Below are 12,722 nucleotides of genomic sequence, written 5' to 3' on the forward strand. Positions count from 1 at the left end.
ATGTCAGCTAAGTGACTTCCTGAAGGCCACAAAGCCAGTGAGTGGTCCCTGGGGACAGACCTGCATCCCACGACCATAGTTCCCTCCCTTGCCCTCTGATTCTGTGTGCCAACAGAGAGAGGGAGGGAGGGGGCAAGTGCCCCACTCCACGCTCTTGGTATTACTGATTACCATTAGTTGAGGGCCAACAGAACACCTTAGGTGAAGACATAATAGTAAGTTGTTTATCCCCCAAGAAGCCTTTCATAATAATCACTAATGCTTGCCTAGTGCTGTAGCATTTGCATGTAAATTTTTATTTAATCCCGACAATAGACCCATCAACGGCGGATTATTATTGACCTATTTTTACAAATGAAACACAGGTTCAAAATTGTTTAATTATTGACTCTTGGTAATATGAGCTGTTCTTTGCAAACTTTTAAAACTAGGGGCCTACTGCTGCAGGGACCACTTATATAGCCCTCAGGAAAGAGGTACGTATAGACACAAAACCCACCCAACACACACACACAAATCCAACTCATGCAAAGATAGACTTCATTTACTTGGAGCTTAATTTTCAATATTTTTTCCAGGAACTGGGCTACAGGCCTGGACACTTAAGGAAATGGAGAAAGGCAGCATTCCTCGCCCTGCCTTAGAAAGAGCCTGTGTGCGTTCCCCTGTGCCTCTGTCCTCTGGGCAAGTGGAGATACCCCATGTGGTGGACATGGTCAGCCTCCCTCTGGGGCCAAGAAAATGGCTGAACAGCAGAGGGCGCTGTGGAGCTACAGACCTTGCATTCATGGAGGGTAATCTGTTCTGGAGCCAGTGGTTTTCCAGAGACAGCCAGAGATCCTGGGTGATCTTAGGCCTCTGGTGTTCTGTGATCCTACAGCAGATTCTTTTCTTTTCTCCAAAAACCTAAGTGACACCAAAGAGGTAGCTGAGGGAGAGAGGGTAGAAAACATAATCTTCAGAGTCAGAGTTGGTTTTGAATTCCACTGCACCTTTTTGAACAGTTAGGTAAATAAATCTGAGCATCAGTTTCTTCATAGGCAAGGAAGGTTATTAATTCTGTTGTGTAGAATTAGAGGTGAATTTGTATCAGGAGCCTCTTACAAGTATGGAACAACGGTTCCACACTTGTGTATTAAGGGCTTCCTCTCTGCCAAGCAGTCCTTGGCACTGGGGTCCACGATGGACAAAAAGCAAATGTGGCCCCTGCCCTCATGGGGCTAAAAGCTTAGCAGGGAAGACAGACTAATCGAATAACCCTATAGATAGAATGACAAATCACACTCGTGCAATTCAGTGCAACAAAGGAGTGGGCTTGGGGCTGGGTGAGGAGGAAGTACCTGAGCAGGGAGATGTCTCCGAGGTAGAGGAGTGAGTTTAATTTGAAGGATGCGTAAGAGTTTACGAAGCAAAAAAAGGTAGGGACAAAGCCTTTTAAGAAAAGGGGATCGCTTATGTAATGGCCATCTGTGCATGAACCTGACACAGGGCTAGTGGAACTGCAGGGCAGAGAGAACAAAGTGGAGTTTGGTGGGATATGAGGCCAGAGAGGTAGGGGTCAGATCACATAGGAACCCAAAGGCCTCCTTAAGGAATTTTGTCTTTGGCCTAAGAACAATTATAACCATGAAGGGTTATAATCACAGGCTATCGTCGAATACGCACTTTAAAAAGGTCTTTCCGGCTGTAGACCTCATAGCAGACCCTTGACGATCTTCCCCTCACTGCACCCTCAGGTACTAAAGTTGCTAAATTCTGCTGGCTGATCCTTTCCCGTTATCCTTTGCATCCCTCAGCATCTCTTCATCAGATGATTGCAGTGGTTTCCTAACAGGTCTCCCTGCCTCCAATCATACCTCCTCTACACAAGCTTGATCTTATTTGGTCTTCACCACATGCCTGCAAGGAAGCAAAGCAACAATCCTTATCCCTATTTTGCAGATGAGAAAACTGAGGTCTAATGGTTCTGTGGAGCTGGCTCATACAGGCTCGTGGAAGTTAATTGTTAAAATTTCAGGAATTTTGCAAACCAGTTGTTAAACACACCCAACTATTAAAAATTAAATTATACAAATTTGTAATTAAATTGTATTAAAAACAAAGGTAATAAATTCTCAAAACTCATCACTTCCTAATAATTTTACTATTATTATTCACCTATGCTTGTGAGGTTACTTGTGTTATTGTATCTGCATGATGAAACTACTACATAATGGTACATTCTGTGTTCAGTAAAGTCAAGATGGCAGATTGAAATCAGCCTCGGTGGGAGTATTTACACCACAGAAATTGGCAAATGCTATAAATTGGGGCTTGATTTTTTGCTCTGTTGATTACCTAGATTTAAGAAAGTGATGGAGAAAACGTTAATAATTCAGATTTAAAATTAATGTGTTATGTCTATAGCCATTACATTGTGTATAGCACAAATGTTGAGGAAATATTCTCTCAGTATTTGGAAACTGTTATCCGATTTAGCAAAGAAGTTGCTCCCATAACTGACTGTTAAGATGTCTTTGTGTTTTCACTTTCTTCTTACATTGACACAGAAGGACATCAACCAATATTCACCTTGCAATTACATTTCCCAGTTAACTTAAACTACAGGTTGGCTACCCATACAGGAGTTTGGCAAAAAACAGTGAAAGCATTCTGTGAAAATCAATTGGTTATAAGGAATTTGCAATTTTACATTATTATTTGTAAATTCTGTGCTACACATCCTTTACATCAGTAAAATTTATGATAAACTTATGTATATATATACGTATATATATATGTGCGTACAGTCCCCTTTCTACCCAACAGTCGTCTGTTTAACATTTAACAGCACAACACTGGGTCTAGAACATGTTATCCACGTATCATTCCATAAATATTCCCTGGATGCCAAGATAGGGTACAGTTAGTCAATGAAGAAACGACTCGGTCAAGATCACACATCACAAGCAGCATAGGAGGGACCAGAGCCAGAGGTACTGTACTCCCAAGGCCAGCAGCTGTCTCCCAGGACTAGACCAGGCTTTGCAGGGCCACTCCCCCTCACCGTGGCAGAGGGGGAAGGGGGTTGTCTTCGACCTGAGCGCCCGGGAAGTGAAAAATCAAGGTCCCAGCAGGGTACCAAGCACCAGGCGAGAAGCAGCTCACCGCCAATAGCGGCCCAGGCTGCGCGCAACGTCACGCTCTGTAGAGGCCGGCGCGAGCACGCCCCGGGAAGGGGGCGTGGCCACCATCTCCAGGAAGTGACGCCATCCGGGGGCGGTGCTCGGCGGCGGCAGCGGCGGCGCGCGGCCTGGGCTCGCGCTGGGCTCCGCGCGTCCCCCGCCCCCTCTATGAGGCAGAGGCCGCGGCGGCCGTTAGCGCTGTTGCTCCGGGGGCCGCGGCGGGCGGGGCTCTGGCGGGGCCCGGCCTAGTCCCCACCCCAGCCCGGCTCCCAGCCGCCCGCCCTCCCTCCCTCTCCCCGATGCAGGGGGCCGAGCTCCGGGATGGCGAGGCGGCGGCGGCGGCCGCTTCGTACCGCGTCCTGAGCCGCCTGCTCGGTTACGGAGAGGCGGCCCCCGAGCCAGGCCCGCCGCCGCCGCCGCCGCCGCCCCCGGGCCATGGCCCGGCGCCGCCACCCTTCCTCGCGCGGCCCGGCCCGCGGGGCTCCCGGCCGCCGCAGCTGATGGTGTTCCGCAACGTGGGTCGGCCGCCAGAGGAGGAGGACGCGGAGGCGGCCCCGGAGCCGGGACCCTCGGAACTGCTGTGTCCCCGGCACCGCTGTGCCCTGGACCCCAAGGCCCTGTCGCCGGGGTTGGCGCTCGAGCGGACCTGGGGCCCGGCGGCTGGACTGGAGGCGCAGTTGGCGGCTCTGGGGCTCGGGCAGCCGGCAGGGCCGGGGGTCAAGACGGTCGGCGGGGGTTGCTGCCCGTGCCCGTGCCCCCCGCAGCCTCCCCCTCCGCAGCCCGTGCCGCCTGCTGCCACCCCGCAGGCCGGGGAGGACCCCACAGAAACGAGCGACGCGCTGCTGGTCCTGGAGGGCTTGGAGTCGGAGGCCGAGAGCCTGGAGACTAACAGCTGCTCGGAAGAGGAGCTCAGCAGCCCGGGCCGTGGGGGAGGAGGAGGCGGCCGGCTTCTGCTGCAGCCCCCAGGCCCTGAATTACCCCCGGTGCCCTTCCCGATGCAGGACTTGGTCCCTCCAGGGCGCTCGAGTAGAGGGGAGCAGCAACAGCAACCTCCCCCGCCCCCTCCTCCTCCTGGGCCCCTCCAGCCGCTCGCGGGTCCTTCTCGGAAGGGCTCGCTCAAAATCCGCCTCAGTCGCCTCTTTCGCACGAAGAGCTGCAACGGTGGCTCCGGCGGTGGTGATGGGGCCGGCAAGAGGCCTTCTGGAGAGCTGGCTGCTTCAGCTGCGAGCCTGACAGACATGGGAGGCTCTACGGGCCAGGAGCTGGACTCGGGGAGGTGAGACCGGCGGTGGGGCGGTGGGGCTGGCTGGCAAACTTCCTTTTTTTGTTTCATTTCCCTTTTTTTTCCCCTACTGCTAACACGATCCTGACAGTTCTTAAGATATAGCCTTCATAAGGAGAAACAGAGACTTGGGACTAAAGATGGTGACTTCGCCCTTTAGGCCAGAGCTAATTGTGGGAGCAGCCTTTGCTCTAAAAATCCAGTCCCCCTTGCCCCCTGCTCCGTGATACTTCTTAGCTGGTTAGCATCTCTCTAGTTGGGAGGTGATTTGAAACCATACCCTCATACCCCAACCCTGGCTCAGGTTTTAAAGTTTTTCCAAGTAGTTTGTCTCCTGTTACCCCTGGCAGGGAGCTTGCTGAAAATGTGTGGCCTTTAGGCAAAAAGTTGATGCTGCATTTTTGCTTATTCTTTCTGTGTATCAACACCTCACCCCCTTCACACTAACGCATACAAATGATGTGACAGACTTGTGCAGTATGCCAGCAGTCAATTGGGCATCTCTATTCAGTTTTAATGTTTTCTTAGTTGGTCTCTTACATATACTTGTTATCTCAAGACTGTGTACTGACCACCGTGAAAGTAGAAAAAAGCTTTGCTCTCAAGCCCATATGAGAATTGCGAGGTATGGACATGTGAGCTGTAGGCCATATGATGAAAATACCAAACTTAGCCATTGAGTTTTTCCCTGCATCTCTGAAGGGTGGACTGCTCTCTGACATCCAGTGTTAGATCTGTATATCAGTTTAGAAAGCTGTCAAGTTTTGTGTCAGTGAAATGAAACCTCCCTTGTGGTACCATCGTGGTTTGTGCTGTTGAATGGGTTCTTAGAACCATTGGAGTTGGTTTTGGTGTAGTTCATGTGATGGATTCTTGAGACACACTGATGGATAGCCACAACCCAAGGCTGAAGAACAGGTAGACAAATAAATTGAGAACTTTACTGTGCACCAGAATCACATGGGGAGCTTTGGGAAAAGATCAGAGGACCCAAGAATATGAATTTTTGAAAAGCTCCCCTGTTGATCCAGAGATGTGGCCTGGATGGGGAACCATTCATCCATGAACTTTTCTTTTCAAGGGAACTTATACTCCAAGAGGAAAGTGTGGGGTCCCATTGACTTTGTTGCCTTTTCTGAACAGCTGTGCCAGGGGCTCATCCTGGGGATCACCAAACCCAGATTCCCTAAAAAAATCAGTAGGTTGATGCATGTTGTCCCTTCAGGTAGGTGCATGTTTCTGCATTTGCCTCCCAATGAACTCATGCTGGGAGCTCAGGTCTGGAAAAGTGTGTGGCTGCTGAAACAGCTTATTTGTGGTAGGCTCTGCATTTCGATGCTCCACTTACCAGTGTAGATGAAATTTTCATCAGTTGGGGGAGGGCAGGATTGAAGCTGTGGGTAATGACATAGGATAGATGACTAATTTTCTTGTGGTTTGTCTACCTTTGTTGCGTATTGACCAGGACTTGGTCTAAGATTTCGGAGACACCAAATAAGAGGTGTGGCGTGAAATTAGCTGCTACATCTAATAGATTAGGAAGAGGAAGAGGCGAATAACATTGTATGGTTTTTTGCCTTTGGAAGCAGAATTTAATGGTCATTGGCTGCTCTGTCACCAACCCTCACACTAAGCACAATACAGATTTCTGCTGCAGAGCAAATTGGGCTGTAGCTCTGCAAAGAAGCTTAGTTCAGGGCACTGGAGAATTACATTTTTTGGTCCAAGAGCTTTTTCTGATGATTTGGAGAAGAGCTAGGTACTCATGTATGAACGTTTGCTTGACTGCTGTTAAGAGGCAGCATGTTGTACAGAGAATGTGAACATCTAGATTGCTTTTGGGCTCCAACACCAGCTGTAGGGTGCAGACCAATTTTGTCTTCTTCATGCTTCCCCCCTTTTTTTCAGTCTGTAAAATGGGAGTGCTTCCGGTCTTGTTCCTGTCCTTACGAATAGAGAATGAAGACAAGAGAAATTGAGATGGAATATTTTGTGCTTTTGGAGAAGTAATGAGATTGAACTGGTGATTTTTTTTTTTTAAATGCTTAGGATTTGGTGCTGTTAGATTTGCTTGTTAGCTTTCCCACAGCTTACTATGTGCCAGTCTTGCTGGCAGCCTCGCAGCTGTGAGAATCTTGGGAAGTCTGGCCGGGGTAGTTGTGATTGCTATGGATCTGCACCTCCTTACTAAGTCTGCCCTATTGGGAGGAAGGCTAAGTTTGGGTTTTTAGCTTGTTCTCTTATTTTGATTGGTAGGACCTGGAAGCCATGAGAAATGTCTGTCTTTTGCCAGAAGGTATATGCCTGCCTTCTTATTGTTGGTTGGAGTTAATTACCAGTCTCTGCAGTCTTTGCTGTATAATTTTGGGCTTTTACAATAACCTCTGGGCATGATTCTCTTTGCTCTTCTCAGCATCTGCCTTTCCCACAGCTATCACTAGAAAATCCCTCCTTCAGTCATTTTTATAAGGCTTAACAGTTTCCATATTTTAACATTAAGCAAAACTAGTTTATTTCAGATGCGTTAGAGTCTGCTAAGTTGACCTTCCTGGTTATACTGAGTCTCAGAGAACTCTTTTGAAGTGAAGGAAGAAATAGGCCCACCAGCTAATCAGGTTTCTGTTCTGGAGAACTGGGCGAGACCATGTAACACACATATGTTGGAATTCAAAGAGCTGGGCTTGATGCCTATGGGCTTCAGTGTTATATAGAACTGCTATTTCAGGAAAACCAGTGAAGTTCCCTTGTCTGTTTCACATATGCTGAGCTGATTGTCTTCCTTTGTATTTGGTGAGAAATCACATTTGATCTGACTTTTTGGAATCATCACATAATACGTACTTGGTTGGAAATGGGTACCTTGTTTGTTTCTCAAGGTTTGCTTTTTTCCTACTTAACAGTTGAGGCTATTACTGGCAGTCTTCATAGTTGTGAGGTGGAAAAATGGAGAACAGTTCTGTAGTGGTTTCCTATCTGTTTGTTTGGGGAAGAAGATCCAATTCTGGAAAGAGAGGCAGGCTGCCTTGGCATCAGTTTGGGGCCCTGCTGTCGTGGACAGACCTGGCAGATACGAGAAACCCTTTTTTTCTTGGGTCTTCACGTCTAAGGGGGTCTTTTTGAGAAAGAACAGGACATGCTGAGAGCGAAATGATTTTATGGTATGGGGAGGACTTTATGACTTTATGTTTGTATTTTGGGTCCATGCTTCGTTGATCTTTTTGACTATTTTTCCATAAAGTGGTTGTGGTTGGCAGCTTTCTTTTGGGATGAGCAGCCTGGCTTCAGAAATCTCTGTCTGTTTGAGTCTTGTGTCTTTTACTCTGTAACATTTTGCCCACTAACATAATTTCTAAGGTTAGACCTTGGGCTGTGCCTCTGGGCTTTTCCCTGGAAGTTCGCTCCATAGGTTCTTTAGTTGGTTTACGATGGAGTTTTGGATCTGACCTTGTTGCACAGATGTCTGTGTATTGGAACTAAAAATGAACACATGGTTTTTGTGCCTGTAGCACATGAACAGACACTGGCTTATGATATGTTGGAAATGGCACAGGCTGGCTGACTTGGCAATGTGTGCTTTAGCAGGGCAGAGGTAAATTGTGGCTGCAAAACCTGATATTTGGACCTCCTACTTTAGAAGTTAGAAAAGGACATGTGTAAATCTTAGGACACCGTAAAGGAGATTAATGGACGAGAGAGAGAGCATTACTATTTCATTGTTTATATTTTAGGTTTCAAGGTATTTGAAAAGTGGCCAATGGATATATCAATGTGTTGTCAGCCTGTCTAGTCTAATGCTTTTAACTCCTTTTATCCCGCAGATCTGTTGCTGAACAATTAATTTGCAGAGTGGAAGTGGATAGAGGCCTCCTCTCTCTTTGTTACTTGCAGCGCAAGCAATGCATAGCTGACACAAAGGACTGTTAGCCTTAAAGATGGCCTTTGCATAAGGTCTTCTGCTGCCTCTGTCCTGTTCTGCTACCTGAGGCATAGCCCACCAAGTCCTACCCCACCCCACCCCTCAGGCCCTTCTGCTGCTGATGCAAGTGGCCTACTGGCAGAGTTACAGTGACTTAACTTTGTACTCTAATGCTTGTCAGGGTGATCTGGGGAGGAATAAAATGACATGGGAATGTAGTATAGAAGGGTTAGTTAAAAATGTTATCCAGAGCTGTATCTTTCGTGTTGCTCTCCAAAAAACAGCACATCCAGCTTAGAATGATTATCATTTAAAATGTTTCATATATTTATATATGGAGATATATAAAGTGTATGTACTCTAATAATGAAATGTATACGTAGGTATCCATCTCTAAACTTAACAAATAGAATGGTACCTTTGAAGACCCCTGTGTGTTACCTCCTGATTACATCTCCCCTCCCCCATGTAACCACTATCCTCAATTTTTTGTTAATCATTCCCTTGCTTTGTTTTTTTATAGTTGTCTAGATTGGTCTTTTTATGAATGACTGCCATTAGAATGCTCTCAGGATCCTTGAGACAGAAACTGCTTTGGATTTTTAGTTATACAATGTCTCCCCAAAGAGTGAGGGAAGCACTCATATTTATTGTTAGCCTTTCAGCCTCTTAGACCTTCTATCTCTCTAAGCTTCCAGCTCTGAGACCCCCTTATTTGCCAGAAGAAGCCATTCCAGGGCTCTTAAATGGCTCTGCCTGGGTTTAGAGTCAGATGTATTTCTTTTTCTAGATTCTGGAAGCTATGATTTTCTCCTTCAGAATGCTGGGGATGGGGAGAAGATGAGCTGGAGCGAGAAGGCCTCCGCAGGATGTGTGCATTTGGGTACTGCTGTTCTTCAGTGCTTGGCACTGAGGAGGCTCGTCCTCAGCATGGGCAGATGGCAGAGTAATGCAGCTTCCTTTGAAAAGAGGCAAACGGCCAAATGGCTGAGGTGTGAACCCTTTGAAAGGCCAGTGCTTTAGGTTTCCGCTTGCTGAGTTTAATGTTGTACCCACAAGTTATCGAATAAAAATCAGCTTGGAATCTCTTCAGTCTTAAAGCTCATGTCCAGTGAAATTAACTTTCCATTCCAGCCCTCTGGAGTGTTGGGACTAAGCTGCAGACGGCCATGAGTGACTTTTATAAATAGACTGTGTGTGCTTGTGTCTTGTTCTGATGCAGCACCTCTCCTGTGTGTGCTGTGGGTGGGGCGTTCACGGTGGGCACCATCATTAGACTTCTCAAGTCGCAGCATGGAGGCGGCTGCAGAGGGAGTGTGATAGGTCAGGAGAGGGAATCCAGCATCTCGGCTATTTCTGAGGAAGGTCTTCACAGTATGGTTGTGAAATTCTGTTTGAAGTGAGTTCTGAGAAGCACAGACTTCTTTTTTAAAACATAAACACATAAAGATCTTCCAAAATTAAATAATTTTAAATAGGATTTCATTTTGGATTTTCTTTGCTTCTGCCCCCGTCTACTGGTGCAGCTGAAGTTTTATTTAGTCCTTTGGGTGAAAGTACTTTTGGAAAGTGAACCAGCTACAAGGTGTAGAGTCAGGCACTTAATTTGGTGGTGGAATTTTTTTTGTTTGATTCATTGAGATATAATTTATATACCACCTAAAATACACCTTTTTCAGTTGTTCAGTTCTATTAATTTTGACAAATGTATTTAGTCATCATAACCTCTAGTGCAGTCAAGGTATAGCATATTTTCATCACCTCCACAAGTTCTTTCCCTTGTAGTCAATTCAGTCATCCTGAGGTGAGTTTTTTGGGCTTAGCACGTTTCTAATCAGAAGGTCTTCGTCAGAGTCTTTTGGATTTCTTTCATTTCGCACTGAAAAGCCAGTTGAAATTGATGCAAAGTGAAGTTACTTCTGGTGTATCTTTTCACAGGATGTCTGGGTTTCCCAGCTGGTTTAGGGGAGCAGCATCAAGGAGAGGTCACGGGGCGAGCACTATGACTGGCAGCTCCGAGAGGGGAAGGTGCCACCTTCTTTGGGTGCCAGACAGTGCCCCTAACTGGAAGGGGCCCCCTTGTTAGCTGATGGCTTTGACCCATGGCTTGGGGACATTTGTGCAGAAATCCGAGGTCTTACTAGTTGCAAATTGCAGGTGCATCCTGTAGTGCTGCTCTCAAGTCCCAGAATTGTGCCTGGTTCACGGCCTCCTGCTCCTAAGGGTGGGCGCAGAGGGAAAGCTGTTGCCCTGAGATGGCACCTGTTCAGGTCAAGAACCTTTTTCTTGGCTCCCATATGAAAATCAACTCTGCATCTGACTTCCTCCCTCTAGAAATGGACATGCTAATTACCACTCAAGGTGTTTAATTTTTTCAATGTGCTGGGTATGGGAAGATCTAAAGGGCTTTCTTATTGCTTGGTAGGCTGGTGAATTCTGTAGCCAAATCTATTTAAGGGATTGCCTTAATGATTTCATTCTCCCCCTTTAAATTTTAGGCTTTATTACAAAAGTGTGGCTGACAATGACTAGGGTTTGCTTTGTTTTTCGGTGCATCTGGAATTGAGTGTTGCGGTGATTTAAATGCATGTGTATTCATTCCCCGCCTCATTCTCTCTGTGTGCTTTCTCACCCCTCCCCCCCAGGAAACCCAGGTTGACAAGAACTCAAAGTGCCTTTTCTCCAGTCTCCTTCAGCCCCCTGTTCACAGGTAAGGGTGATCTCTTTCTTTTTCTTCTGACATCTGAAAGCAGGAGTGTTCTAAGACCTGTCAGTAAACACCTGCAGATGCATCACAGAGGGAGCTTCAGGCATGTCTGCAGTTTTCTTCATTCCGTGCCCGCTGGGTTTGGGGTGAGGCTATTTTCGTGGTGTGGAATGTGTTCCTGACTTTGGATGCTTTATAGTTTGAGGTAGAGACTGCTTGCTGATAATTAGTGACCCTGGCAGTTATGCAGTGCTTTAGTTCAGGGCCATCACGTATAAATTAAAAGTAGGAATTACAAATTTATAGGCTCATAATGCATAAAGGACTCTCTAGAAGTCATGCAATTTCTGTCCCAGCTTCCCAGGGAGTGGGAGTTCATGGATTATCTAATAAATACGATCCATGATGATCTGGTCTATTTTTAAAGACTTTGAGCAAGGGGGATCACATGAACTCTTGTCCTACCCATTTTAGGGGCAGGCAGTTCTTGCAGCTGTTAGAGTTCTTCATTGTATCTAATTTAAGACTCCTCTTGCAGCAGGGAACCCAGTTGCTAAAGTAGGAAAGCCTCAGACATCTTTTTGCCTTCTCCTTTAAAGGGGAGCTTTTTCTGAGAGGAGACCTTTTGTTATGTGAGTCAGGTGTGAAGCTCCTGCTGGAATGAGCTGTGGAGAAGGAGGTTTGGAGTGCACAGCCTCAAGTCCCAGAAACAGTGCTCCTTGCTGGTCATGGCTGAGAAGCCTTTAAACCAAATCCCAATTTTAAACTCTTTTGGATATTGTGTCCCTCAAAAAGATGACTGCAAGAATTATGATCTGGGAATGGATATTTCCAGGAAAATGTTAAGCAGGCTAGTGGGAACCCCCCATTACTGGGTAGACTGCTGTGAGCTGTCAGAACAAATAGGCACAAATGGAGAAGGAGGTCCTCTGTTCTTACCCCAAGCAAAGAATTAAAGGATCTTATCCTGTAGCAGAATGTCTTTCTAGTTAGTAGTTGTTTCCTTTTTAAAGTAATGAAAACCACATTTGTAGTTTCAGGTTCGGTATTCTTGTTTCAAAGAGCCTTAGCTCTCTTAAATTATATCCTTTAAGTGCTGTGCTACCTGCAATCTAGACCTCTCTGACCCTCTGGGACACACAGTTGCCTGGGCTCATTGCATTGCTCTGGGCAGTTAGGCCCTCAGTTATTAAGCTGTGTAATGAGTTCCTAGAACTCCCCCTGATGACTTTTGGAAGAGCTTTTCTGCTTATCTTAATTAATATTCAAGGCCTTTGCTAAAAATGTATTAGATTCTGAAAGCCGAGCTCCTGGCCTTTTAGAGATATTTGTTACCTTGTTTTCTTAACTGAGAAATCTTAAAATTCTAGCTGAGGGGCTAATTCAGCTTCCTAAACAAGAAAAGGGTGTTGGAAATAACATCCTAAGGGCTAAATTAGAGAAATCCCAGGTTCTGACTTGTGGATCAGACCTACCAAAACAAACCAATTTTTGAATATGAACCTTTTGTTGATAAAATACCCTTCACTCTGGTGATTCAAATTTGAGAAAGGGTAGATGGGGTTGGGTGGCAAGAAGAACTGTATATGTCAGAGGATAGAACTGCATGACATGCTGGGAAGAGAAACCACATGCCACCCCCCACTGAGTTCC

General features: G+C 46.3%; 1 protein-coding gene across 3 annotated transcripts in view; it reads left to right on the top strand.

Moving 5' to 3' along the window:
- Nucleotides 1-3,253: 3,253 nt before the first annotated feature.
- SOCS7 (suppressor of cytokine signaling 7) overlaps nt 3,254-12,722 on the top strand; it is a 30,083-nt gene continuing 20,614 nt past the window's right edge. For all 3 annotated transcript variants that reach the window (XM_032457866.1, XM_032457867.1, XM_032457868.1), the window contains exons 1-2: nt 3,254-4,440; nt 11,008-11,072. In XM_032457866.1, the coding sequence (XP_032313757.1) occupies nt 3,464-4,440; nt 11,008-11,072 (1,042 nt within the window). In that variant the 5' untranslated portion in view covers nt 3,254-3,463. The remainder of the gene's footprint in view (nt 4,441-11,007; nt 11,073-12,722) is intronic.

The sequence above is a fragment of the Camelus ferus genome, chromosome 16 (genome assembly GCF_009834535.1).
Source record: "Camelus ferus isolate YT-003-E chromosome 16, BCGSAC_Cfer_1.0, whole genome shotgun sequence".
In the NCBI taxonomy this organism is placed as follows: Eukaryota; Metazoa; Chordata; class Mammalia; order Artiodactyla; family Camelidae; genus Camelus; species Camelus ferus.